This window comes from Mus pahari, chromosome X (genome assembly GCF_900095145.1).
Source record: "Mus pahari chromosome X, PAHARI_EIJ_v1.1, whole genome shotgun sequence".
In the NCBI taxonomy this organism is placed as follows: Eukaryota; Metazoa; Chordata; class Mammalia; order Rodentia; family Muridae; genus Mus; species Mus pahari.
Genome location: NC_034613.1, coordinates 39,172,579 through 39,200,460, shown reverse-complemented (window position 1 = coordinate 39,200,460; position 27,882 = coordinate 39,172,579). Strand labels below are relative to the sequence as shown.

The 27,882-nt window shown below is 48.6% G+C and overlaps 1 protein-coding gene across 1 annotated transcript in view; it reads left to right on the top strand.

The window, feature by feature from the left end:
* Positions 1-27,500, top strand: part of Elf4 (E74 like ETS transcription factor 4) — a 40,149-nt gene extending 12,649 nt beyond the window's left edge. Inside the window, exons 2-9 of the mRNA XM_021188116.2 lie at positions 16,273-16,549; positions 19,455-19,626; positions 19,962-20,054; positions 20,858-21,058; positions 21,828-21,911; positions 21,998-22,190; positions 23,016-23,393; positions 24,806-27,500. Of these exons, the coding sequence (XP_021043775.1) occupies positions 16,478-16,549; positions 19,455-19,626; positions 19,962-20,054; positions 20,858-21,058; positions 21,828-21,911; positions 21,998-22,190; positions 23,016-23,393; positions 24,806-25,589 (1,977 nt within the window). The 5' untranslated portion in view covers positions 16,273-16,477 and the 3' untranslated portion in view covers positions 25,590-27,500. The remainder of the gene's footprint in view (positions 1-16,272; positions 16,550-19,454; positions 19,627-19,961; positions 20,055-20,857; positions 21,059-21,827; positions 21,912-21,997; positions 22,191-23,015; positions 23,394-24,805) is intronic.
* The last annotated feature ends 382 nt before the right edge of the window (positions 27,501-27,882 follow it).

The window sequence follows — 27,882 nt, the reverse complement described above, 5'->3', positions numbered from 1 at the left end:
CATTGGATTTTTGAGCTAGAAGACTTATGATAACATTTCTTTCCAATGTAGCATTTGTTGTCCATCACCAGCTCTTTTTTTTTTTTTTTTTTTTTTTGAGACAGAGTCTCATGTAGCCCAGATTGGTTTCAAATTCATTATGTAACAGAATGGATTTGAACTTCTGATTCCCCTGCTTCTACCCTACCTGGGATTCCAGGTGTGCACCACAGTATAGTTTATGTGATGCTTGGAGTGGAAACTCAAGACTCCGTGAATGCTGGCCGAGCATTCTCTCAATTCAACAGTAATCCCAGCTCTGAAGTATAGCATTTACTCGTTCTGAGACACGATCTCTTTGTGTAGTCTTGACTGGCCTAGAACTCAAAGAGATCCACCTGTCTCTGCCTCCCAAGTGCCAAGGGTCTCACGCCTGGCTAGTATTCACTTTTAAGTGGGACTGTTTGCATTTATTACCTAAAATGTAATTTCTGCTAACTTGTCAAGACAAAAATAAACAAAACAAAAAAGTGAGATGGGTTTGAACTGTACCTTTGACTCCCTAGTCTGGGGCTTGGTCAGACCTAGTGAAAAGGCCCTACTCTCATGGGACCTCTCTACTGAACCTAGCTTTTGAGCTTTTTGCAAAGGGGAGTGGAAGGGAAATCCTATCACCTGCAGCATCATCTTCATTTGCCTGCCACCCTTGCCATCCCTTTCTCCTTGCCTTAGAATACATTTGCTCTGGGGAGAGGTCCTTTGACTTGCTCAGTGGTTAGCTCTGTCTCATCTTCAAGGTTTTGGGTGTGAACAGATCTTGGAGTTGGTTATGGAGAGACCTATGAGGCTCTGGAGCCTGGTTGTAAATCAAGACTGTTCAAAAGGGTTACTGAACTTCACCTATCATACCATACCTGGGGCCTTTCTTTAATGGCTCCATCTTTGGTTTTGATTATTCATAGTAGAGTGTTAGTATCGTTCCAGTTTGGAAACAGTCTGCCTGGACTTCTGGCTTACCTTTTGGTGGCTAAGGCACTGAAGGCTAAGGTGAATCTCCTCAGCACTTCAATCATTTGATTTACTGTCCCCATAGCTTACAGATAAAGATGCCAACTGGAGAAAGAATGCCTGCCCTCCGCAGCCTGGTCAAGCTGGATAAAGCACTCTGAATAGGCAGGTTTTAACCCACCAGGCAGGGCCTCAGGCACCAAGGGCCTGTGCCAGGCAGCAAGCCTTCCTCCACACCCCTTGCCTGTCAGGGGGCTTGGGGCAGGAGAAAGAGCAGGTAGGGCTCTGAGAGGGCCCTGGTTGGGTGAGGCCCAGATTCCCCAAGCTGATAAAGCAGCCTGTAAACACCCAGCATGTTGGGGGTGGGGGTGGGCAGAGGGCAGGCTACCAGATGGCAAGAGAAGGAGGGAAACTGGAGCCCCGGCTGATCTACAGGAAGTGGGGCTTGATGTAGAAACATCCTGTCCAGCAGGGGCTAGAGAGGTAGCCACCAGCGATTGCTCTGTCCACTATGGTGGCAAATTCAGTACAAGGCGGGGCTGCTTGCCTGGGCAGCAGGCCAGGTTCTTGGTTCCTGACATCTCAAAGGGACATGATCAATCGGTCTCTGTTATGGGTTGCTCATGGGTCTCTATTATGGTTTGCTGTACCATCTACCAATGCTGAGAAGGCGGGGGAGGTAGTTTAGAGACAAACTACCCCCGTGGAGAAACTCTCTAGAGTGATTGTCTGAGAGAATTTGTTTCTTACGGGAAAAATCATCGCCTTCACTGTCGGTGAGGAGCATTGATTGGAACACAGGATTGTGTCAATTGTGTCAAAGGCCTCCTGCGGCCCTCCGCGAAGAACAGTCATATGGCTGATGCTCTTTCAGCTCGGTCTTGCGGTGCCTTTTAATTAGAACCTCAGAGGGTCAGATCTGGTGCAGCCTTTAGCAGAGATCGGCAAACCTGTCCATTTCACTTTACAGGTGGGGAAACTGGGAATCAGAGGCGCAGACAGGGGCTGAGTCACTTACACGGGAGACCCGAAATTCAAGCCCTTGCTCTGCAAAGCTTCCCACCATCTTCCCTGGTGTGGGAGGTCCCCACTAGGACCCATCCCTCCCACATAGGCCTGGATGTGCCCTGCAGATTCACTGGACCTGTATGTACTTAACCTTGCTGAAGGCTACTGGACGCCTGGAAGGAGGAAGAGCCTCTGTCATAAATCAGAAGGCCTCTGCTTGTATGAGGCCTTGAGTAGACCCTTCTCTGGGCCACAGAGATTCCTAAAAAATTTACAGAGGTAATAATTTTCAGCAGGCATGGTGATATGTGCCTGTAATCTCAGCTGGGAGGTAGAAGCAGAAGAATATTGAGAGTGAGCTACATAGTGAGTTTGAGGCCAACCTGAACTACACGGAGCCCTCTTTCAAATCAAACAGAAGACAAAGAAAAACAATTCGCTTAAGAGCAGAGCGTTAACCCTGGTAGTGGACCACACATCCAATAATATTTGGGTGGCATAAATTGGTCTTGATGTTTTTGTTTAAACAAAAACCAACCAACCAACCAACCAAAAACCAAAGTTGGGTGGATGGGAGTAAATCTATGAAAATCTCAACTGATAACTTTTTTTTGGGGGGGGGGGTGAGACAGGGTTTCTCTGTGTGACCCTGGCTGTCCTGGAACTCACTCTATAGACCAGGCTGGCCTCAAACCCAGAAGTCCAGCTGCCTCTGCCTCCCAAGTGCTGCTGATAACATTCAAAAATAACAAATAAAAATACATCTTGGCTTTGTGAGGTGGCTCAGCATTAAAATATTTGCCGTGCAAGTCTGGAGACCCAGGTCATTACACCCCTGGCCTCTGGGTAAAGATGGAAGAAGACAACAAGCTTTACAGAGTTGTCCTTTGCCCTCCACACTCAAATCACAATAAGGAAAAATGTTTTCAAAAATAATAACAGAAAAAATAATTTTAATTATTTTAAGAAATTATAAATTTCACCCACTAGAAACATCTACTTCAGTGGGATTTTATTTTATTTTATTTTATTTTATTTTATTTTATTTTTTAGCATTCACAGAATTGCACAGCTATCAGTAGGACCCATTTTAGAGTATTTTCATCTTCCTCCAAAGAAATACCAAATATCACATCCCTTAGAGCCAGTCCCAATTTCCCTCTAGTCCCAGGGCCTCGGTTCTGAAGGGATACTTATTATAGATGCTCTAGGTGTTTTGAGGTGAAATCCCACTCTTGTTGATCAAGATGCGCTAGCTCAGTTTACTGGGGCCTTTGATCTAGAGACCCCATTAGAAAAACACAAACAAACAAACAAAACCAGGGCAGGCCTGATGATCAAGCTCCTGGTTGTGGGCCTGGCATATGTGAGGTACTTAGAGCTGATTTTCCATAAATATTTGAATAAACACATGAACCAACACCCTAAGATAAGAACCTCAACTTCACAGTATGTGTAAGCTGAGAGTAAGTGTATATTTATGGGGCAGGGACCATGCCATGACTACTCTAAGTCACTGAAGCTGAAGCAGGGCAGAGCTTGAAGCAAGCCATTGAAGCTCATACTGCTGCCATTTTGATAGAGATTTGGCCTGGGAAGTTGAGGATTGGTTTCTTAGAATGATCTCCAGTTGAAATTGAGGCCTTAAGAGGTATGGGACCTGGGCCTGGGTAACTTCCATAGAAGAGGCCCCTCGGGCTCTGAGCCTTCAGTCCCAACAGATGGCCAGCAATATGTGTAGAGGAAACAGTACCGACTTTGAGATCAAGGTCACATAAGCCTGGATTTGAGTTCTGCCTCCATTCTTGACAAGTAACATGACCTTGGTCTTGTTACCTAATCTCTTCAGAGCTTTTCTGCAGTTTGTAAAGTGGATCTGTTAGGCAGGTTGATGGTGCAGGCCTGTAATCCCAGCACACAGGAAGCAGAGGCCAGAGAGGATCACCACAGATTCGAGATGAACCTGGATAATGTAGTGAGCTTGGGGCTGGGCATGCAGAGTCAGACCTTGTATACATAAATAAATAGAATTGTTAAAGTAAGATTATCACCAAAACAGATTTCACTAAAGGCAAAGTTCAAACAGAATAGCAGCTGTAAAAAGAACTTGGCTTCCCCTCTAACCCTACCTACCATTGCCTAGCAACTTTGTAAGAATGAAGGAGAAAAAATATTGAAAAGAAACCTGGGCATGGTGACACACCCCTGTATTTCAAGCAAGCATGGGAGAGGCCAATGCTGGAGAATCCTTAGTTCTAGACCAGCCTGAGCTACATATGGAGTCCCTCTCTCATGAAACCAAGCCCAGCCAGGCGAGGCGGGGCAGGTCTTTAGCCTGAGCACTTGGAAGGCAAATCTTGGTATGTTTCAGGCTGGCCTGGAAGAACACTTACTTGCCTAGCATGTGGAAGGCCCTGGGTTCAGTCTGCAGCAGTGCAAAGGGAGAAGAAAGGAATGGAAGGAGGTGGTGTTCATAGACTGCTCAGTATAACAGCAGTCCCACAGCCCAGAGCCCAGAACTGTAAATCTGCCACCTGGCATTGTGTCCCCACCCTGTTGTTCTGTTGTCTTTACTGTCTGGCCCCTCTCCCCAGAAGCAGGGGAAATAACTTGAAGTGCTGTCAGAGAGTGCAGAAGAAAATCTTGCCCACATTTAAACAAGCACCCACACCCCTCTGCCCCTCCTCCAATAGGCCGTGACTGTGACTGAGGCCACAGCCGCCACACCCCACACCCACAGCAGCCCAGGCCCCAGGCCTTGCTCTCCTGCCAACTCCACAAGCACTCGCCTTGAGCTGGCATTGGCCTCAGTTGCTTCCACCATCCTCTCCAGTCACATGCCTCCAGCTTCGAGTCGGCTCCTAACCAGACCCTGGCCCTGGGTTTGCGCTGCAGATGGAGGGTGGGGCTGGCAGGGGCCCAGGTGCACATCCAGATGTTGCTCCTGGGACTTTCTTGGCATCCCCGAGCCAGCTGTAAAGTAGTATTCACTGAAAAACACAGGAATGAAGAAGTATTTGCCCCACCCCCAAGGATAATGAATTAGTGTACTTGGTCTCGGTGAGTACGTAGAGAAGAAAAGCAGGGCCCTGCTCCCTATAAATTATTTTTAAAAATTACATTTATTTTAGCTTTTAATATTAGATGTATTGATTTATGTAATGTGTACACGTGTTGTGCATGTATGACTGTGTACTACTTGCAGACCTGGTGTATGACAGGGCCAGAAGGCAGCATTGGCGAAGTGCCATGTGAGTGCTGGGAATCAAGCCCATGTCCCCTGAAGCCTGTGCTCTTAACCTCAGAGTCATCTCTCCCATCCCTAGACTTTAATTCTTAATTCTGTGTATATGTATGGGTTTGTGTGTTGGGTATGTGTACATGGGTACTGAAATCTCTGGAGGCCAGATGTGCCAGATTCTCCTAGAGCTGGAGCTATAGGCAGTTGTGAGCTGCCCAACACGGGTGCTGGCACCCAAACTGATCCTCTGCAAGATCAGTACATGCTCTTAACCACTGAGCCACTTACTCTTTGTCATATGTGTATGAATGTGTGTGGGCATGTGTGTGCCACGGTGTACATGTGGCCGTCAGAAGACAACTTCCACCGTGTTGTTTCAGGATTCCAGGGACTATTCAAGTCATCAGTGTTGGTGTCTTTACCTGCTGCATCCTCTCATGGGTCCAAAGGGCTCTGCTCTTTTGACAAGAGGCCTGGCCTGGGTAGGATTCTTGGCAAACAGTGGAGGAAGATGCCCTGTCAGAGCTGAGTTGGGATTTCAGGATTGTCCCTTGGTGTGTTTTGCAGGTCATTGATAAGTATCACCTCTAGGGGCCTCCAAAGCTTTTCTTGCTGCTACTTAAACCTCACTGAGCAGTGTTATCCTGGGGAGATTCAGGTAGTGAATGGTGTCTGCCTACAGCTAGGCACTCAGACCAGGCACCAGTGTTTCTGGGACCATCATACTCTAGTACTAGCCTGAGGCCTGAAGGTCTGGCAGCTGTGCAGAATCCAGGACCTTGGGCTGCTAATGTTTTCCCTGACCCACAGCCTTGGGGATATCTCATGGAGTGGGTCATCTGCTTAAAGGACTGGCTACAGGTATATAGCTCTATTACTAGAGAGCCCCACCTTGCATGGACTCCTGGGAGGTACTTAGGTGTAAGTTACCAGAAAAGCAGCAGCCACCATGGAATTCTAGAGTCCACTGTTCCTTATCCCAGAAAAGGTTGCTGTCCTCTGACCCAAAGACAATGTAGTATTTCTTCATCATTACCTCTGCCCATTGGCACTAAGGATAAGCCCCTGACACATTAGAAAGTCACATTGATTCCAGTGTCACCTGCTCTTCTAAATGAACCCAACCCCTCAGTTCTTGCTCTAGTTTACTCAGATCCTCTCATTTCAACCGTCCCTCCATCTATAGCCACTGTTAAGAGTCTATGCAAGGCATTGGCCCCTCTAAGCACTAATGGTCCAGGTTTTAATCCACGTCCTCAAAGGCCAGGCGTACCCTGCTGGTCCCTGAAGGGTAGTCTAGGTGCAGTGATGAGAGAGGTTGTGGAAACAGCTGCCCCCTCATCAGGTAGCACTTCTCTGTCTGGCCCCCTCCCACCACAAGGCAGGCTGGTAGAATTGCTGCCGGGCTGTCCCCCTTGTGTAGACAGCTGTCTCCTCTGCCTTCCTGTGAGGGATCCTCCCTGTGCACTTTCTGACCTGTGCAGAGCAGGGGCGGGGCTGCAAGGGCCACCAGGCCCCGAAGGGGAAACTGCCGAAACCCCTGGGACAGGAAGTGGTAGAGAGGGGCTGCTTCCTCTCACAGAGCAGGGGTGCGGGCAGAGAGAGCGGCCTGTGTCCTGGCCCCTGCCTGACTACTGTGAGCCCTGGGAGGCTAGGGAGAAGTGACAGTCCTTTTCCCTACCTCCCTTCTCTCCAGAAGATGAGGCTCTTCCTGCAGTACTGGAGAGGGGGAGGTGGGTAAAGGGGAGAGCTTTTTCAGAAGAAGCCATCATCCCTTAGCAGGAGAAGGAATTAGAGACCAGGACTGGCAGATCAGCAGAAAGGCAAGGCAAGCAGGGTAGGTAAGTGTGGGGTGAGACACCTGCCCCACCTGCCAGGACAGCAGAAAGCCACAGCTGGGCAGAGGAACCCTTTGTCCTTGAGCCCGAGTTCTGGGAGCAAACGATTAGGACCACGCCTGCTTAGCAACAGGTTGGAGTCTGTGGATCCCTGACTTGTAACCCATAGACAGCAATGGCCTCAGACGAGCAGCTCTAGCCCCTCACAGTACAGCCAAGGAAACCAAGGCACACAAAGCAGAAGTGTCCTGTTTGAGGTCACATCGTGGGCAGAGCAGAAGCCAAGGCTCTAATCCAGAGGCTCTCTTTCTGACGAAAATGTGCTGAGTTGGTATTTAGCATCCCACACCTCCCACAGGCACCTCCCCCACAACAAGGTTCTGGGACATTCTTCTCAGAAACGAGCTTGATGAATTGATTCACACCGAAGGGAGGTGGAGTATTTAGTCCAGGGATCAGTGAAGGTTTCTATAAAGGATCAGATAGCAAATATGTCAGGCTTTGGGGCTTATATGAATGAGCACTAATAACCTATAAGCACCGCTGTGTTCCGATACAACTCCGTCGATGGGCACTGAAACTTGAATTTCAGAACATTCACATGTGTCGTAAACTTCCATCCTTGTGGCCCTTCTTTGATAAGTTCTTCAAGCCCTACTGAGAGCCAAGAAGTAAAGCTCTAGGCTGTCAAGAGCAGAGGTGGGAGGAAGATGATGACGACGAAGTCTGACTTAACCCTTGAAGGATGTGAGGCAATTAAAGTCACAGAAGTTGAGAGCGGGGCCCGGCTGGCCTAAGGAACAGTGTGAACAAAGGTGTGGCAGTGGGGAGTCACTGTGAAGGTTAACCATGCTCTGCGCATGTGTGGCTTCATTGTTATTTGCCAGCCACCGTTGCTCTTTTTTTTTTTTTTTTAAACTTTTGAGACAGGGTCTCACTGTGTAGCCCTGGCTGGCTTGGAACGCCCTATGTAAACCAGGCTGCCTTTAAACACACAGAGATCTGCCTTGCCTTGGCCTCCCCCAGTGCTGGGGTTCAAGACCACCACTGTTCTCACCAGAGGAAAGGGTTAGCTTTGTTGAGGATGTTGACCATGAGGAGAGGAGGAGGGTTTGGCAGAGAGAACTTGAGTGACTCAACTCTCCTGCCCGGAACTCAGGTGAGAGAGACAGGAGGGACCTTTTAAGTTCTTTTTAACTTTCTGGTTTCTGGAGATGTTTCAGTAGTGCCAGGAGGGAGAAAAAGGCAAAACCATGCTCTGCGCATGGGTAGGTGTTCTCCATGATTCCTGAAGCCAAAGCTGCTGTCTATCTGTGGTCTCCCCAGGCCCCAACAGATTGCTTCCTACCCCAGCCTTTGTGGCATCATTGCTTCTGAGCAGGGAATCCAGTGCACTGCGCTTCTGCTTGGATTCCTGCACTTTGTTCTGGATGGTCAATAGAAGAAGGGGTCAGCTGGGAAGGATACTCCCCACAGCCCCTCTTATTCGGGGGGGTGGAGGTGGGGGGAGACAGATCTGAGCCAGGAGCCTCTGTATCAGTTTCTAGGACACACACTGCCAGGGGCCTTGACAAAGAACACTGACCCTTCAATAAAAAGTTATCTGACTTAATATCCTGTTGTGCCAACTCACAGATTGCCCCAGCTTCGAAAAAATCCACTAATGAATTTAATTAGTCTTCGGCCCATGCTTCTCTTCTTCTCCCCCCCCCCCAACAATGGAAGCAAGCAGGACTTTCTAGGGACTGGGCCAGGTGTGCTAAGTTACAATCCAATCAGTGTGTGTGACTCCCTGCCACCTGATCCTCTGCCTACTGAGCATCTGTGTAGGCTCCTTCTGCCCTGTGCCCAAACTAGACAAGATAGACTCTCAGAGGTGATGTGAAACCCTCTCATCCATAGGTGGAAGCCGAGGCAGGAGGATAGTTTGCAGCCAGGACTCCAAAGGGGGAAAAAAAAACCCTCAAAACTCAAACAGAAAGACAAAAACTTCAAAAATGTCCATCTGCACCTTTTCTCCCATTAACTTTGGTATTTTTCCAAAACAGTCCCTGTTTCAGAATTCCTTGTCCAGCCTCATTTCTTGCCTTGATCACTCCATATCTTTGAGCATTGTTGTTATTATTGTTACTATTACTGTGTGTCTGAGTATGTCCAGCCGTGCACGCAGAGGACAACTTTTGGAACTCAGTTTTCTCCTTGCAATCGTGAGTTCCATGGATGGGACACAGACTTTTGTGGCAAAAGCTTTAATCACCCTGAGCCGTCTCCCTGGTCTCATGTCTTTTAACATTGTCTCAGGGTCTCTGTATGGCCCACTCAATCTGTCACTCTTTTCCCCTGAGATGGTTCTGGCATCATTTTCCTGGGTTCAGTTGCCCAAACTGGTCATCTTCCATCTCCCCAATTTGGAGACTGTTTTGTAACCAGACCAAACTACTCTTCTCAAGGAATTGCTTTTCCTTGCCCTGGGGATCAGCAGGATGTCCCAGGCGCTCTCCACAGGAAGTTCAGATCCCACTGTCTGGATCTAGATCTTGTTGACTTCCCCAATTTCCAACCAGCACCACAATCCTCTTCTTCCAGGTCAGACTACTTACCTTACTTTTTTATTTATTTTTTCCAGTCAGGGTTTCTTTGTGTATCCCTGGCTGTCCTGGAACTCTTTGTAGACCAGGCTGGCCTAGAACTCACAGAGATCTGCCTGCCTCTGCCTCCTGAGTGCTGGGATTAAAGGAGTGCACCACCAAGGCCTGGCTCAACCATACACTTTCTTTATTTTTATTTTTATTTTTATTTTGGTTTTCGGAGACAGGGCTTCTCTGTATAGCCTTGGCTTTCCTGGAACTCACTCTGTAGACCAGGCTGGCCTCAAACTCAGAAATCTGCCTGCCTCTGCCTCCCAAAGGGGGTCAACAAGATCTTGCTGATGTTTCTGAACATCTCAACACAGATCTTCCTTCCTGCCTCCACTTCCCAAGTAGCAGGGACCACAGGTAGGTATGTCACTGTGCCTGGCTTTTCCATGAGTTTAGTAGTGAATGGTTTTGGCCCCCATGGCTTTCCTTTCCTTTCCTTTCTCTCCATCTAGGTGAAACATTCTGAATACTTAACAAGCAGAATGGCCAAGCCCCACAAATAATAAATCAGACCAGGAAATTGAAAAATACATTTAGAGCCAGGTGTTCTGACCATGCCTGTAATCCTCCTAGTACTCGGGAAGCTGAAGCAGGAGGATGGATTTGAATATGAGGCCAACCTGGACTATACAGTGATACCTCGTATCCAAAATTCAAATGAAAGGGAGAGGGGAGAAGAGAAAGAAAATCGGAAACCCTGATGTGCTTTTAAGGCATACCAGGGAGCCTTTGCCTACAGTAACTCATTTAGCCCTAGGCAGCAGCCCCTAGGACTGGTCACATAGGCCCATTTTGAATATAGGATAGTGACTTGCCTAAGTTCCAAGACAGATCTAGGTCTTCTACCTGAAAGGCCCACACTCTCGGGGTCTGCAGGGACCTCTGTTGACCATTCTAGGCTGGAGGGTCTGATCTCCACTGCGCAAACCTTCAAGGTTGTAATAGGTAACAGGGCCATGCTCTGGAGGTCAGTAGCTACCTGGACCCAGCCTTGCTCCCTTCCTGCATCTCTTTTCCCTTCAGGGCCTCTTTTTCCCTGAGGCACTAGGGAAGAGGATGTGGTGGCCCTGGGCCCCTCTAGAGGGTGCTCAGTGAGCTTTCTCAGCGTGACTGAGGAAATCGGTTCCTTTTGTCAGCCCCCTCCCTCTGCCTCTCCCCTTCCTCTCCTATATTAGGGCTTCTCTGGTGCTTTGCTTGCTACATAACCACAACCCAAAGGGCTGGGCGGGGTGACACAGGCAGAGGACAGAACACTCCACCCCACAGGGACCCCAACCCAGGAGAGGACTTTCTTCACAGCCAGTGACTAGAACCCTCTAGCTCCCACAATCCTGGGGTCAGGGAGCCTCTCCCACCCCTTGCCCTGTAGGAGGTCACCTGACACTTATGCTCTGTGTGCTTGCGTGCTATCTAGTTTTTGTACTTACTGCCTCCCTGGGTTGTCTTGGTTTTTTTTTTTTTTAAATGTGTCTCCTTCATTTTTTTTTTATTGACTTGTTTGTCTTTTTGAGGCAGCCTTAACTAGGTAACTAGACTTTGAACTTCTGATTTTTCTATCTCAGCCTACCATGTTCAGGGAGAAAATAAGTCAACATACCTGTTTTTTATTCAGCACTGGGGATTATAGCCCCAGCCTTTTCTTTTTTTTTTTTTTTTTTTTTCCTTTTTTTTAGCCCTGGCCCTGGTGTAGACCTGGCTGGCTTGGAGATCCACCTTGCGTGCTAAGCAAACATTGTACCAACTGAGCTACATCCCTAGCTCTTGTTTGTTTGTTTGGTTTGGGTTTTTTTTGGTTTTGGTTTTGGTTTTGGTTTTTTCGAGACAGGGTTTCTCTGTATGGCCCTGGCTGTCCTGGAACTCACTTTGTAGACCAGGCTGGCCTGGAACTCAGAAATCCGCCTGCCTCTGCCTCTCAAGTGCTGGGATTAAAGGCGTGCGCCACCATGCCAGGCGGTTTTTGTTGTTGTTGTTGTTGTTGTTGTTGTTGTTTGGGTTTGTTTTTTGTTTTTTAAGACAAGGTCTTGCTATGTAGCCCAGGCTGGCTTTGTACTGGGGATCCTCAAGACTCAAGTATGGCGATTAAAGGCATGCCCCACAACACTCAGTTTAGGAACCTAGATTTTTTTTTTTTTTTTTTTTGCAAATAAGCATAGAGAAACCCCAGCCTTGCAAAACCTCGCCCCCCTTCCTGATTTCACCTCCAGTGTAGAGGGCAGGGGACAAAAAGGAACAAAGGAGGGGGAGCTGACAACAGAGCTGTGGCTGGAGTCACTTTACTGGGCACTTGCTCAAGGAGGAGGATTTGGTTGGCTGATTGGAGTCGAGCCTTAAACTGGGACACGGCTCTGGGTTTGAGTTCTGCAGATGGCTTAGTTCTGCTCTGTCTAGGACTGCACATTCCATCCTGACTCTGGCCCTCTAGCTCTTAAATACAGGCTACTGCTCACGTGGTATAGCAGGCGCAACTCCACACTTAGCCAGAGGAAAGGCTTTTTTTTTTTTTTTTTTTTTTTTTTTTTGCATAGAGGGGACAGCTGTTCTGTTCCTGGGGCAGCTTCCATTTTGTCTGTGGCTGTTGGGGGAGGGGTGGTGCAGGAGTGGGAAATGACATGAAGGAAATTGTCATTTCCTTTCCAAAGAATTCCAGAAAGGTTTCATGAGAGAACGAGGTATTTCAGGAGTGACAGTCGCCTCTTGAGAGGTTGGGGAACTGGAGAATTGCACCGGGTAGCCCAGCTGACCATCTGGCCCCCATGTTTCTTGGCATGTGCAAAAATGCCTTGGGTGTTACCAGCAATTCTGAGAGCTATTAACTCAGCTGATCAAGCCTAGATTTAAATCCACTTGGTAGAGATTGTGGACGTGGCTCTCCCATCCAAGCTGCCTCCTCCGGTTGGAGAGAGTTGTATGGATGCTGCTTGGTGTGTCCCAGGAAGGAAGGGTCTGTACCTCTGAATCAGGGGGAGCCTAGTTGTGGTTATGCAGAATCATTCCAACAACCTCTCTGCTACCTTGGTTTTGAAAGTGTACTCAGAACCTCAGAGGCTGGGGTATGTGTTCACAGGCAGCCCGGCCTTTTTGCTCCATCTTGTGGCGCACACTCTTGCAATGCATTATCTGCTTTCAGTATATCAGCCAGGCATCGCTTCCCTATCCCAGAGAGAGAGACCTGGGAATGGACTTTGCCTGGAGGCACGTGTGTCCTCTGACCTCCTCTCTCTAGCAAGGCAGTGTGCAGGGGGACAAGAGGCCACTGAAGCTGTGACCTAGCCAAAGCGCTTTGAGAGGACCCTGGGGAGAAGAACCTTCCATGTGTTTCTTGCCTACCTCCTATAGGGTGTGCCTTCTGTGGTGGTGGCTTCCTTGGTTTCAGGTTCCTGGGAGATGGGGGTTATTTTGAGGGCCTGGAGGAGAGTAAGTGAACATGCAAATGAGCCTTTCTCCACCTCTCACTTTCAAATCCTCAAACTTTTGAAGGGGGAGGGGAAATTTCTGGACTGAAAAGTTCCGTGGTAGGTTTCTTAAGCCTTACCAAGAGAGTTGGGGAGCCGCATCTCCACCTCTCCACTCCTTTGCTTTAGCTTCTGGCAGAACCAGATCACGAGATAGTTTTCGAAGATCTCCCAGCTAGAAGGACCTTAGACACTGAATATACGGGCACGTAAAAGAACACTACTGGAATTATTCCTTTCTGCCTTCGACCATGATGGCCAAAGGTTCAGTGCATTCCAACACACAGATCCGGGGGACCTTTCTTACCTCCTAGTTCCTTAGCAGAGTGGACCTAGGGTAGGGGATCACTCTCCTGAGGACCCATAAGTCTCATACCTGTGTTGGAGTTGCCCTTTCCCCCTGGGGAGCACACAAAGAGCCTTGTTGACCTGCAGAACCCTGGCTTGCTCAGCCCTTCCCCATTGTCTCCAAAGCACTTGAACCAAGGCAGCTCAGTCTGCTTGCCCTAAAGGAGCAGGAGGAGGAACCTATGATTGAGCTCTGTAAGCTGGCCAGACCAGGGTAGCCCTTTGACACACAGAGGCTCTCACGAACATGTCCCCACACTTGGCACACATGCACACACCCTGAATATGCATATATACCTGTGGTCTGTTTGTACACTCACAGCAGACAGATAGTGCACCTGTGTTACTAGCAATGCAAAGAATAATATCAATGTAGCCTCTTAGTTTGCACATTTCTCCTCACACGCAGTCAATGTACATGTAGCTATATATACTGCTCAAAAAAAAAAAAAAAAAAAAAAAAAAAAAACCACAGATGCCCATAGAGCAGTATCGGCCATTCACTCATTTGTTCCTTCTTTTTCCTGTTTTAAATTTATTTTGTTTAGTTTGGTTTTATGTGGGGGGGTGGTGGTGGTGGAAGGAGTGTGTTCATGTGATGCTAGTGCACATGCTTGGGTATCATGCCCATGGAGATCCAGAGGTCAGCCTGTCAGGAATTGTCCACCCTGGTCTTCGTTTGAGAGTGGGTCTTTTGTTACCCTGAAGCCCACAGTCTAGGCCAGCTAACTAGCAGATCCCACAGATCTGCCCGACACACTGCCCCAGCCCTGAAATTCTAAGTGTGCTCCATTGTGCCTGGCTTTTAAAAAACAAAACAAAACAAAACAAAAAAACCATGTTTTTTAGGCACTGAACTCAAGCGCTCATGTTTTTATAGAAAGGACTTTTAAAGACTGAGCCGTCTCCCTAAACCTGAATTTTATAGCCCAAGCTAACCTCGACACCACAGTGACCTCTCCATCCCAACTCTCAAATACTGGGATTACAGGTGTGAATCACTATGCCTATTGCTGCTCCTTTTTTTTGCATTTATTTCATAAAACAAGCATAAGGCAAGGTGTCGATGTCTTATCAATGATCCACACTTATCCCCACAGTCAAGGAAGCCAGTGTCTGACTTGGGAGGTCAGGATGATACATAGAGATTTCCTAAGCAAATAGCACCAGCAGAACTTTTGAAAATGAAACACTGGCTTAGGAAGAGAAAGCACCTTGAACGGAAGGGCCCCAGTGAATGACCTGGGGCAGGAGCAGATGCAGACTCTTGGACCTGGTGGGTTTAGATGAAAGTGATCACCTTTCACATGACTAGTATGAGAATGTTTCCCAAGGGCAGACACGCTGGCTGGTGGGAGAGCAGGAACTGTGGAATGCTTGCCTTAAGGGCACTTAGGCTAGGGGAGCCAGATGCAAGTGGTCTTGCAAGGTTTTGCAGGCCATGAGGGATAAGGTCACATGCAGGGTTGGGTGAGGCAAGATAAAAGGATGGAGCCAGAATAAGGCTGTTAGCCCTACTCCCCAGCCCCTGCACTTCCACAAGCGATAGACCTAACCGAGTTTTTCTCTTCCATCCAAGGGAAAATTCAACTGTGGTGGGTAAAGCTGAGCCTAGCAACTTCTCCAGGCTGTTTGATGGAGTAGGTGGAAAGGTGTGGGGGTGGAGACTGGGCGGGGCTAACCCTGTGGGCTAACGGAAAGGAAGTGGGAGAGGCTTGGGTGTCTCCTCCAGTGGAGGAGAGCGGTCATCAGAGAGGTCACTTGTGGCACCCTTCTTTTACTCCCCTTTGCCTCCCATCCGGAGTTCCTCGTTTATTTCCCAGCCAGGATAAGAGAGTGCCATCCTGGCACTACAGACGGAATGTCCAGGCGTTTTGATGTGTGCTTTCGTAGGTAGCCTGGGTTCCCGCCCGTCTCTGGTGGTTGAGTCAACCTGCTTGTCGTTACTGCACACCTTGAAAACACATCACGAGTTCAGGAACCCAAAGGGCAAAAGACCTGGTACCTGGACAGGTGCAAAGGCCAGTAGGTTCCAGGTGGAAAGAGCAGAGAAGGCGGTCAGGAGGAGTCTGGAGACCAGAGCTTTGGGAGTTGGCCCCAGGCGATCTTGCTAGAAGCAGCCTGGGGCTCTGGTAATTGAGGAGCAGATACGGAGAGGGAAACTATAGGCTAGCTTGGGAGGCACTGGGGAAAGACTCGTGTGGCTTTCAGCAGACCAAGACTTCCTGGAATATGGGGGGGGGGGAGATGAGGAAGGTTCTGCTGGCCCCTCCCCCAGCCAGGGCTCTCCTCACAAGTTCCCAGGGTGATAGCTCAGTCCTGAAACTGAAAGCAAAGCTAAGCTGAGAACACAAACCCACAGGCAGCACAACGCGGGAGGCCACCCTGTGGTGGGCAGTCGGGGTAGGGTTGCTAATGAGCATGAGAGGCATATGACCTACCAGCCCAGACACCCCTCCCCGCAACCCCAAGTGAGACATTTCTTCCTCTGTAGACTGTTCCTTGAGTCAGCTGGTCCTCACTTCTAAGGTAAACTGAACCCATGGACACCCTGTGTCCCCTCTAAGTCACATGTACACGAATCTTTCTCAAGCCAGAGAAATTTCCTCCTCATGGCCCGTGTCAGGCCTGATCCCTTCCTGCTCTGTCTCTGCTGGAAGTCTGTCTACACACAGCAGAGCCTCTTGGCTTCACTAGCTGATTAGGCCACAGAGCTCAGGGAAATTGGCTTACTGTCTCCATCTCTCCCTTCTCTCTAGGTTGCTCTTGTGGTTGGCATAGCCCAGCATGCAGTCTTGAACCTGGCATAGGCCACACCCACTCCAACTCTGGTTATCCTCCCCGGAGGCTCAGAGAAGGCACTAGATTGATCCTAACATACCCGAATAACATCTGTTCGACAACAAACCACCGTAGCTCCAGGGAGCCGGGGGAATCTCATTGTCGGCCCTGGCAGAAGCCAGTATGGCTATTGCTCTGCAGCCCAGTGATCTGGTCTTCGAGTTTGCAAGCAACGGGATGGATGATATCCACCAGGTATATGGCCTCTGGGAGTAAAACAGTGAGTCAATATGGGCAATTAGGGAGACATAGACATGAACAGCCAGCCTGTGAGTCCAAGGGAGGGGGGAACTTGACAGATAACTAGTCAGCAAATACCCATCAGGCACCAGCTACTCCCTAGGAGTCACTGGATGGTCACTTAGGGAGCTGGTTGGCTACATGCCATTATAATACATGTAGTCACTAGGCTAGCCAAGTAGTTATTAAGCAAACCAGCTGGGCTGTGAGTCAACTGGCAAATGGAACTAAACGGACAGTTGCATACAACTGAACATCATGTAGGATGTCCGCTACTTCCCTTTAGCTGCAGTGTCACAGTAAGCAAACTGCTGGGACAACTCCATAGCAAGGAAGGCACTGCCAGCCACACTTAAAGCACAGCATTGGAGTCTTAGCATCTTCAGACTCAGGGCTCCAAACCAGTCGATGGGCTCGCTCATAAATGTCTTCTCGGCCTAAGGATTCAGGACATGCCAGGAATGGGGTCTTTGGGCAGGAGGATGTTGGAAACTAGGGTAGGATCAGATCTTGGTACCCTGGTCACTTTTGCTTTATCCCTCGTGTTGCACTGAAGCCGGGAGGATACCTTTTCTGTGCTGGTAAGTGTTCCACAGCTTTCCACTCTGCTCCTTCACAAAGAAAGGAGAAAGATGAGGCAGGCAAGTGTGGAAGAAGGGAAGGGAGAGTAGAAATTAAAACTGCTGGGTCTTAATCTCAGTTGAGACACGATGTCACCTAGCCAAGTTGTTCCCTTAACCTATCTGGCTGCTATCTCCCAAAGCTTGTCCAAGAGAAGATCCAGCTGAAGTCAGATGCTCTATGGGAGGGTAAAAAAAACCCTCTTACTGGTCCTACCAAAGCCCGCCCTCTAGTGGCCATTGAGTGCATTGCACTTTCTGGCTTGCTGGTTCTTGGACAAAATAAGTCAGCTTGCTTGTCCCAGGGCATAAAGCCTCATGGAAGGAATCAGATAAGAAGGAAAGAAAGGGTGACCCTTACCTGGATTCTTAGTGCTAATTCATCATCTTTCACTTGTTTCCAGGCCTCCAGAAGCTATTCCTATTCTCTATACTCCCCAGCATCTCTGTATGCTCAGCACACAGCCTCTCCTCTGATAGAGACACTCCAAGCCAAGGCTGCCCGCAATTTCCCTGTCTTCTCCCATTTATCTCTAAACATTCCCTGTTTTTATTCCCTTCCCACTGACTTAGGAGAAAAAAGGGTAGGTAACTCCTACCCTTTCAGAGCATCTTTCACACCTACCTCCTTCAAGATCTCAAAAAACAAACAAACAAAAAAACCCCACCTTTTCTCTCCTATCTTTTCTCCGTCTTTCCTCACTTTCTTTCCCTTTATATTCTCTCTCTTTCCCTCCCTCTCTCTCCCTCCCCCCTCTCTCTTTCAGATATAACCCCTAAGGTGTCCCTAGCCCTAAAAGTAAGCCTTCCCTTCCTTCTGCCTTCCTACTTCAGAATACCAGCTTGTTGACTTCCCCACAGACCGGTCTCCACCCAATCCTCTTTCCATTCTCAGCTGCCTTTGCCTCCTCATAGAAAACAGTCTTTGGGGGCTGGAGAGATGGCTCAGTGGTTAAGAGCGCTGACTGCTCTTCCAAAGGACATGAGTTCAAATCCCAGCAACCACATGATGCCTCACAACCAATCGTAATGAGATCTGATGCCCTCTGGGTGTCTGAAGACAACTACAATGTACTTACATATAATAAATACATTTTTAAAAAGAAAAAAAAGAGAAAAGAGTCTTTGCTGTTAAATGTCACAAATATAAAAGAACTCATAAATCACAGACAGACAGACAGACAGACAGACAAAGGAACATGAGTATGCTCCAGTTAAGTAGGAAAACATGGGACTTAAAAGATGGCTCAGCAGTTAAGAGCACTTCTTGCTCTTGTAGAGGACTCAGGTTAAGTTCCCAGCACCCACTTCTGACAGGTCACAACTTTATAACTCCAGTTCAAAACAACCCTCTTCTCACGTCTGTGGGTACCAGACGGACACTTACATTTTGCACATAGATACATGTAGGCAAAACTTTGACATTTTTAAAAGAAAAAAAGAGACCCAACCATTTGTTTCCCAGAAGCTCCAGATACCTAATGATAACTTATTCTATGCCAGGCCCTGTTGTGAATGCATTAAGCTTACTGGTCTGTTTAAACAATGTATGGGATCCATTAATATGAGTAACCTGGGGGGCTGGTGAGATGGCTCAGCGGGTAAGAGCACCGACTGCTCTTCCAAAGGTTCTGAGTTCAAATCCCAGCAACCACATGGTGGCTCACAACCATCCATAACAAGATCTGATGCCCTCTTCTGGAGTGTCTGAAGTCAGCTACAGTGTAATTACATATAATAAATAAATAAATAAATAAATAAATAAATAAATAAATCTTAAAAAAATATGAGTAACCTGGTTTTATGACTAAGGAAACTGATACACTGATCTAGAGTCAGACTGCCTGGATTTTAAACTAATATCTGCAATTTCCTAGCACCATGACCCTAGGAAAGTTTCCCAACCTTTCTGTGTATCAGTTCATCAAGATCTCACTTGAAGCATCACCTGGGGTGGGAGGCCTGAGAAGATGGCTTAGCAATTAAAGGTGCTTGCTGCCAAGCCCAATGACCCGAGTTCCATCCCCAGGACCCACATGAGTGAAGAATACTAAGTGTAGCAAATTGTCCTCTGACCATCCCCACACACGTGCGGTGGTATGCCCCACCTCAAAAATGACTAAGATTAAAAAAAACCTGATATAAAAAAGCATCAGTTAGTGAGGTGGGCCATGGCATCTGGTGGGGTGGGTTTCTCAGGAGGAGGTGAATCCTGACCTAGATCTCTTTCTTCTCCATAGCTGGAAGACCCTTCAGTGTTCCCAGCTGTGATCGTGGAGCAGGTCCCATATCCTGAATTAGTGCATCTGTGCTCAGGACTGGATCTGGATGAGGTCCACAATGGCATCATAAGGGACAGGACCTTGTGCATGACACAGGATCAGATTTTAGAAGGCAGCATTTTGCTGACAGGTCTGTTCTTTTTCTGGTCGGGTAAGGTGTATGGTGGAGAAAGGACAGCAGCCTTCAGGGACCAGCCGCTCCCCATGGCTGCTAGTAGCCCCACATAATGACCAATGCTTCCCACAAAAGAGGAGGGAGTCATCTTTAACCCATTCATAAATTCCTCAGACAGGGTAGCACCCACAGTGGAAACCAGTTTGGGGAGGGGGGTCGGTAAGAGGAGCTCTGATGTCTGCCTAGCTGTACCATAGACCATCTCCCCTCGGGTTGGCCCTTGTCATCAACTATTCTGAAGCCTAATGAAACGCTCCTTTCTCCTCCCATTTCATGGAACCTGGAATCAGATGACAATGTATCCACCTCAAATAATGTGTCATCCACTGAAGTCCTATTCAATGTGGCAACTCCCAGTGATGTCCTGGATGAGAAGCAGATCTGTAAGTTTGAACTTGAGTACCTGAATTCAACGTGATAAAACAGTCCACGTTGCTTTCACATGCTGGGTTCTCAGGCACATGTGCATTAGGTCTCGGTCCTCAGTGGAAACGTGAAAAGACTCGAACAGAAACATCTCACAGCCCCCATTGCCTGTTCTTGAAGGCCAGATTCTAAGAGGGCATAGATGCCTACTGATCTGCTCCACGTCCCTTAGAAGACTCCTCTCATTTCCTTCCCCAGAAGGTACTCTACTGCTCAAGACAGTCATCCAATCAGTTGCCCTTACCCAAGAGGGTACTATGGCATATTAAAGGAAAAAAGTCTCTGAGGCTAAAAGAAATGTCTCCCTTTGCCTCTCACTAATATTCAACAAATATTGACCGAGTGCCAACAATGTCCCACTGTTGCTGTGTGACCATGGCACATGACTTGCCATTTTTCAGTTTCCTTATCAGGAAAGCAGAGGAATTGGGATTAATGATTTCTGGAGTCCTTTTGACTTGTCAGATGCGTGAATGACTAAATCATTCAAGTCCTTTATCCGAATGCAACCTGGCCCTTCCCCACTACCAGCAGTGAGGGATAAATGTAGCCTTTGTGGTTAGGGCTGATCATACCTATAACTCTGCAGATGTGGGACAAGACCCCTGAGGCAGCTTTAGATGTATCCTGTGTGTGTGGCTTTTGAGAATGGCATCCCCACCCTCCATGTGTGCTAACCATTTTACTCTGGAGCACTAGAAAGAGGAGGATGGCTATCCTTGCCCTCGGCTTTGCCCACCACGGACCTTTCTTCTTGCAGTCAGCACATCGGAAGTGCTTCCAGACTCTAACTCTGTTCAGGCCATCAATCTACCCAACTTCCTGCTTTCTACCCCCGAACCTGATGAACCTGATGACCTGAAGAAGACAAGTGATGCTGGTGACCCAAAGGAGCATTCTGAGGAGGAGAAGGTCTCCAGAGAAGAAAATCTTAGGAATGTTGGGAAGTCACGGAAGAGAAGTAAGGATGAGGGGGAGTATATGTGCATCTTCGATGTGGGGAGCTTTGGGGGACTGGGAGGCTCCAAGGACTGAGTGGTTCGAGGCTTGCAGATACATTAAGGTGCTATCTCTTTGGTCCAGCAGGGATGGACTAAAGGTTCCTCTTCTAAATGTCTTGACTTCATTAGGTGTTCTTCCCAAAGCCAGCCTTTCTCTCACGCTGCTTCTATCTATCTAGGGCATTCATAAACTCCTCTAGCTATGCCAGTATTCCCAGTTGGTTGGATCCTAGGGTAGGTGTTGGGACACCAGACAGAGACTCCTGGCTAGTTACTGGACTTTGGGGGCCTTCCCTTATAAAAATGAGTCATGCTGTATGCTTATCTAGCTTCTATTGCACTTATGAACAAGGCCATCTATGCAAGGACTTTGGACTTTCCCAAGCCCCTGTGTTATTGATTTACTTAGGAAATAGCTGCTTGATGCTGCCTTACCAGTATGCTCCTCCTATCTCTGTACCACGCTGACCTGCTCCATAGCAACACCTTTAGGCTATCTCCCATTTCAAAAGTTAGATCAGGAATGTCTGGCCTAGCTATTCACCTGAACTTCGGAATCTAAAGGTCTCTCCTTTGCAAATCTCACATCTCCTCATGTGGTAGCCTTGATGTGGTGTAGATACTTCTTGGCTGTTGCTCTGGGGAAGAATTGGACTCCCAGCTTTAGTGATCTGGCTTGCCTAGCTAACTTTGATTCCAGCTTTCTGTTTATCTACCTTTTCTTCACAGACCGAAAGACTAAGAACAACCGAAGTACCTCACCTGTCACTGACCCTAGCATGCCTATACGGAAGAAATCCAAGGATGGCAAAGGTATAGCTGACTTTCAGGTGAGGTAGGCAGGGTACCCCCTTAATTTCAGAAGCCTAAGCAGCCCCTCACTGCCTCTCCCTCTGCAGGCAGCACCATTTATCTGTGGGAGTTCCTCCTGGCCCTTCTGCAAGACAGAAACACCTGCCCCAAGTACATCAAGTGGACGCAGAGAGAGAAGGGCATCTTCAAGTTGGTGGACTCCAAGGCTGTGTCCAAGCTGTGGGGCAAGCAGAAAAACAAACCTGACATGAACTACGAGACCATGGGGCGGGCCCTGAGGTAGGAGTTGCTGGGACACAGAATTTCTTCCCCAAGGGATCGCTAAGATCTTCCTGTGCCCAAGGAGGCTCTCCCACTTGAAGGAAGATCTGATTAGTCCCTTCTTAGGAAGTGGCTCTAACATTTCCCTTTTCTTTCGCAAGCCCTCTTTAGCATCTCTGTGTTGAAGGGTAGTTTAGCTCCACAGACACCCAAAACATTTCTACAGAGGGCTCTTGTCACATTTTGGAAGCCAGAGATGGCTTCGAGTTGTCCCTGAGATGCATCCTTGGGCCTCTACCCTCTGTCCCTGTACCCCCTTCCTTCCTTCCTTCCTTCCTTCCTTCCTTCCTTCCCCCACACTGTAGCTGTTTCCAGACATACCAGAAGAGGGTATCAGATCCCATTACAGAAGGCTGTGAGCCACCATGTGGTTGCTGGGAACTGAACTTGGGACCTCTAGAACAGTCAGTGCTCTTACCTGCTGAGCCATCTCTCTAGCCTGTTTACACCCCTTTTCACTCTTCACCTACTACTCACTGTCCTCAACCCAAAAGCAGTATGGGGGTTGACTTGAATACTCCTTTTTTGTACATCTGTTAGACTGTAGAAACTTTTAAAATGTCATAAATGGCCCTTTGTGCCTGAGAGTTGGCTGTTCTTTCCCAGCCCCGCCCTCTCCTGGACTGTCCTTGTTCAGTCCCACCCTCTTGGACTGTCTTTGTTCAGTCCACCTGAGTCCCGTGCTTGCCCAGCCTTAGAGAGTAGCATATTGGACAAATGGAATGACACAACCTCCTTACTCAACCTCTGATAAACTCACCAATCCCCTTCTTGTCCCTCCAGATATTACTATCAAAGAGGAATCCTGGCCAAAGTGGAAGGGCAGAGGCTGGTATACCAGTTCAAGGAGATGCCTAAGGACTTGGTGGTGATTGATGATGAAGAAGAGAGCCCTGAGACACCAGAAGACTCTTCCCAGGCCTCTACTTCCTCCACACCCTCGACCAGTACCATCCGGAGAGCCAGCTCCAGGGTCGGAACCAGAGCCTCCCCCGAGGACAAAGATAGCCCTCCCTGGGAGAAGCCAAAAGTCCAACACACTGGTCTCCAGCCATCTGCAAGCTTGGAGTTAGGATTGTCTGTAGATGAGGAGGTTCCCACTACCTCCACCATGCTTGCCAGCCCACTACAGAGCCAGGCCAAGCTCACCAAAACTGTGAGGTAAGAGCATCCGAGCAATCGTAGTCTTCCTTTAGTTCCTCCTATTGAGTGTAGGGGGTCAGTGGTCAGGTGCCTGTGGAGCTCTGCTGTGTTTCCAGTTTTGTGGGGTCTTCATAGAACCCCTAAGAAGCAAGCAGGGCACTTGTTGGTCAAGAGGAAAAAGATGGGGATGGGGAAATGGCTCAGTGGTTAAAGAGCATGACTTACCCTTGCAGAAGGCCCCAACACATAAATTGGGCAGCTCATAACCACCTGTAACTCCAGCTCCAGAGGGTCTGGCACCCTCTTCTGGATACCAGCAGACATGTCTCACACACACACACACACAGAGAGAGAGAGGGGGGGGGGAGAAATAAAAATACACTTTATCAAATAAAATCTGAAAAAAATGGAACTAAAAAATAAATCTCTTTCAAAAAGAGAAACATGAGCATCCACCTCCGTGTTTGCCAGGCTCTGGCATAGCCTCACAAGAGGCCGCTATATCAGGGTCCCTTCAGCAGAATCTTGCTGGCATGTGCATTAGTATCTGGGTTTGGTGGCTGATGATGGGATGGATCCCTGGGTGGGGTAGTCTCTGGATGGTCCATCCTTTCATCTCAGCTCCAAACTTTGTCTCTGTAACTCCTTCCATGGAAGTAGGGTGGGGGGAGGGTATAGGGGACTTTAGGGATAGCATTTGAAATGTAAATGAAGAAAATATATAATAAAAAATTGGGGAAAAAAAGAGAAACGTGGCTTGCCTGACAGCATAAGCCAGCACTTTCCTTGGTGGGGGTGGGGGCTTCTGCTGCAAGATATGGCTGTCTGTCGTCCCTATGCTACCACAGCATGTCCTCAGGAGCCATCTGGGGCATCTCCATCTGGGCCCATGCCACGAAGTCCCTTCCACTTCACAACAGGGTACTTACTTATGTTACAGACATTAACACCGCCTTCCAGGCAAGGCGCCTTGGGAAACACACTCTGCTCTTTGATGCTAAGGGACCTGCAGTTTCCTCTAAAAAGATTGGGTTTGGGGTCATGTTGGCATGTCCGACTACATTGGTTTGGGTCACAGAGACACTCTTCAGAGGAGGGGAAGAATTGAAGAACGGTGAGGAGCACAAGCTCTAGGCTTCACAAGGCTTCCATGCAAAGTCCCCACTCCTGCCTTTGCTAGTTCTGTGGGCCCTGGGCTGTGTGCCTCAGTTTCCTCAAACTGTACAATTCTATGATTTTTACTCTGTTCGTGGGCAGTTTTGAAGCTTGAATAGTGTCAGACTTCTACAAGAATCTCTGATCTATACAAATGAATACATACTAGCAATAAAAACACAACAAAGCTGCAACTCCATTTCTAGTACACCTTCCTTCCTAGCCAGTTAGGGTGCCTCCTGCCTTAACCAGCTCTGTTTTCTGTCTCTTTTCAGTCCTTCTTCAGCACCCAGTAACATCCACCTAGGAGTAGCCCCTGTGGGACCTGGCTCCACTGTCACCCTGCAGACCATCCCGCTGACAACGGTGCTGACCAATGGGCCTCCTGCCAGTACTACTGCTCCAACTCAACTCGTTCTCCAGAGTGTCCCGCAGGTGTCAACATTCAAGGACACCTTCACTTTGCAGACCTCCTTCCCCCTGAACACCAATTTGCAAGAGAACCAGGTGGCAACCCAAGGGGCCCCACTGATCCTCAGTGGTCTCCCCCAACTTCTGGCTGGGGCCAACCCTCAGAGTAACCCAGGACCATCCCAGGTCATAGGTGCTGGGTCAGCAGGGCCTAGCTCTCAGCCCCCTGGGACTGTGATTGCTGCCTTTATCAGGACTTCCAGTGGCACGTCAGTGCCTGTGGTAAAGGAGGGTCCCTTGAGGTCCTCTTCATATGTGCAGGGTGTGGTTACTGGGGCACCCGTGGAGGGGCTGTTGGTTCCTGAAGAGACCCTGAGAGAGCTCCTGAGAGATCAGGGTCATCTTCAGCCACTTCCGAGTCAGGTGCTCTCAAGGGGATCCCATAACCTGAGCCTTGTGGGGACCCAGACTCTTTCTCCCCCTAGCCACCCCACTGTTGGGCTAACCCCAGTGGCTGAGCTTGAGCTCTCATCAGGCTCAGGGCCCCTGTTCATAACTGAGCCTAGTGTGACCAGATCCCCGACCCAGGCCCCTTTCTCCCCATTCAATCCCACTTCCCTCATTAAGATGGAACCCCATGACATATAAACAAAGGGATCAAAAGTATGACCCACCGGGCAAAATTGTGAAGCATTTTCATGTGGACTTAAGTAGAGTACCCGCCCTTCCATCTCATGGGGTGTGAGAACATTTGATTCCAAGTTCCCCAGGCCTATTTGGCATCGCTCTGACCAAAGTATGCCCAGCTCAAGCATCTGGCACCAGACCAGGGCCTTCAAGAGCACTAGGGAGTAGATGTGCTCTTGGACCGAGAATGAGCTGACTTGGTGATGGAGGGAAATCCACAAGCCAGGAAGCACCTTGTGGCCAGAGCTGGTCAGAGGCTTTACAGGAAGAGTTAGGCCTGGTCATAGTTCGTTATCTGTATTCCTTACACAGGGAACTTACCATCCAATATGTGAATATCTTCGTATGCATTTGTGTGCACTTGTGGGTCTGTATCTTCATTTCTTTGGGGAGGAGAGGATGTAGATGTCAGGTCTTTTCTGTGTTTATGTGTGTGTCTGTTCGTCCGTCCGTCTGTCTGTCTGTCCATTCCTAGGTCAGCCACAGAGATGAGGCAGTTTTAAGAGAAAGCACTCTGTAACTTTTTTTTTTGGCAAGCAACAATGCCTTTCTGAGACTGGAAGGTACTGGTCGTTTGCCCCTCCTCCCAGTCTAGAGAAATGTCACAGAGCTGGAAAAGGTCTAGGTAGGAGAGAACCCTGCTAAGGGACAAGAGGCCATGTATGTTAAAACCATAGTGCGAGAGAAAAGGAACACACTCCGTCCTGGGAGCGCTTGCTTGTCATAATCACCTTGCCACCAGGCTGGAACCTAGAGTCCTCTACTGAAGGTTGTGAGGCAAAGCACTTAACCATCTATAGGCAGCCCCAATTATAAAGTCCCTAGCCAGGCCTGAGTGCATTGAATGGTTGTGGCCAGGGCTTTTGGCTGTTTGTTTAAAATCAGCCCTATGCTTGACAATAACAGCCCTTTGTGATCCAGTACTCTTCCTTCCGTATCTTGGGTTCCCTCTTCTCTCTGTCTGCCCTGAGAAATTCCACCTGTCCTCAGTTGCTGTGTCCAGCCACACAGTCTCGCTCTCTCTCCCACCCTCTCCCTCTCGCAGTGGCTCTGAAAGACTTCAGGACGGCCATTGCTTTTTATTTCTGCCCATCACACCTAACCCGATTCTCGCTTCACCAAGAAGACAGGAGAGAGCACATATGGGTTCCTACAGCTCCTGTCAGCCCATGAGTCTGCTTCTCTCTTTTCTGTTTCTGGAAAGAGCTCTCCTGATCTTTCTTAGTCTCCCAGCGGAGGGTCTCCATCTCCCTTCCTTGAATCTGCTTGCCTCTTTCCTACCAGGTTTAGGAACAATGTGTAGAGATGTCACACCCAGAACCAAGTCTAGCCTCTGGTGACTTTGGTTAATGTGAATCAGTGCTCTAGGACCTTCTCTATGTCCTCTATGCCGAAACACCCACTTGACCTAACTACCTCCCTGGCTGGTCATCGTTCTCCCTCTCCTTCCCTGGAGGAAGGAACCATCTGTGGCTCTATGCAGGTGTGTTTGCTACATTCTCAGCAATTGGCGCTGAAATGTCTGTCCTAATAAAATTGGCTGATGATGTCAATCTCTGGATGGATGGAAGGAAGGAAGGAAGGAAGGAAGGAAGGAAGGAAGGAAGGAAGGAAGGAAGGATCTCGAGAAAAGGTCACCATTGTTGGCGTTAATGTTTGCTGTTCTTGTTGTGTTTGGATTTTAGTTTTTTGGGGTTTTGAACTTGCTCTGTTGGTGAAGATGACCTTGAACTTCTGGTTCTCTCACCCCCTCCCTTGTTCTCACGTGTGGATCACCATGTGGTTCTGTGGACCAAAGCCAGGACTCTGTGCAACCGTGATGAGTACTCCTAGCAACTGTGCTACCTTCCAAGCTCAATCAGTGTTAATGAGCACAAAGGGACAGCATGAGTTGCATCAGCCTGGGACCTAGTCCCTGCACACACCATTGTGTGGGCTCCTCCTCCTCTCTGTGTGTAGGTGTTCTCCAAGGGTCTCGCTTTTGTCATCAGCCAGTTCTTTCACACGAGTTCAATCCTGCTTTTCTAAGTTCATGGCTCTCCCTCGGCTCTAGTGATCTGCTTCTGTTTATGATGCTACCATTTCGCTGACCCTTCTAGACTGGAAATCTCAGAGCTGTCTGGTGGGCTCTGTGTACTTGACCCTGCCCCTCTCCCTCATCTCCTGTTATCTGGCCTGTCTTCATTCCCAGAGCCTCCAGCCTAGCCCGTGCCTCTCAGCATCCCCCTTCCCAATATCTATCAGTAAGCACCCT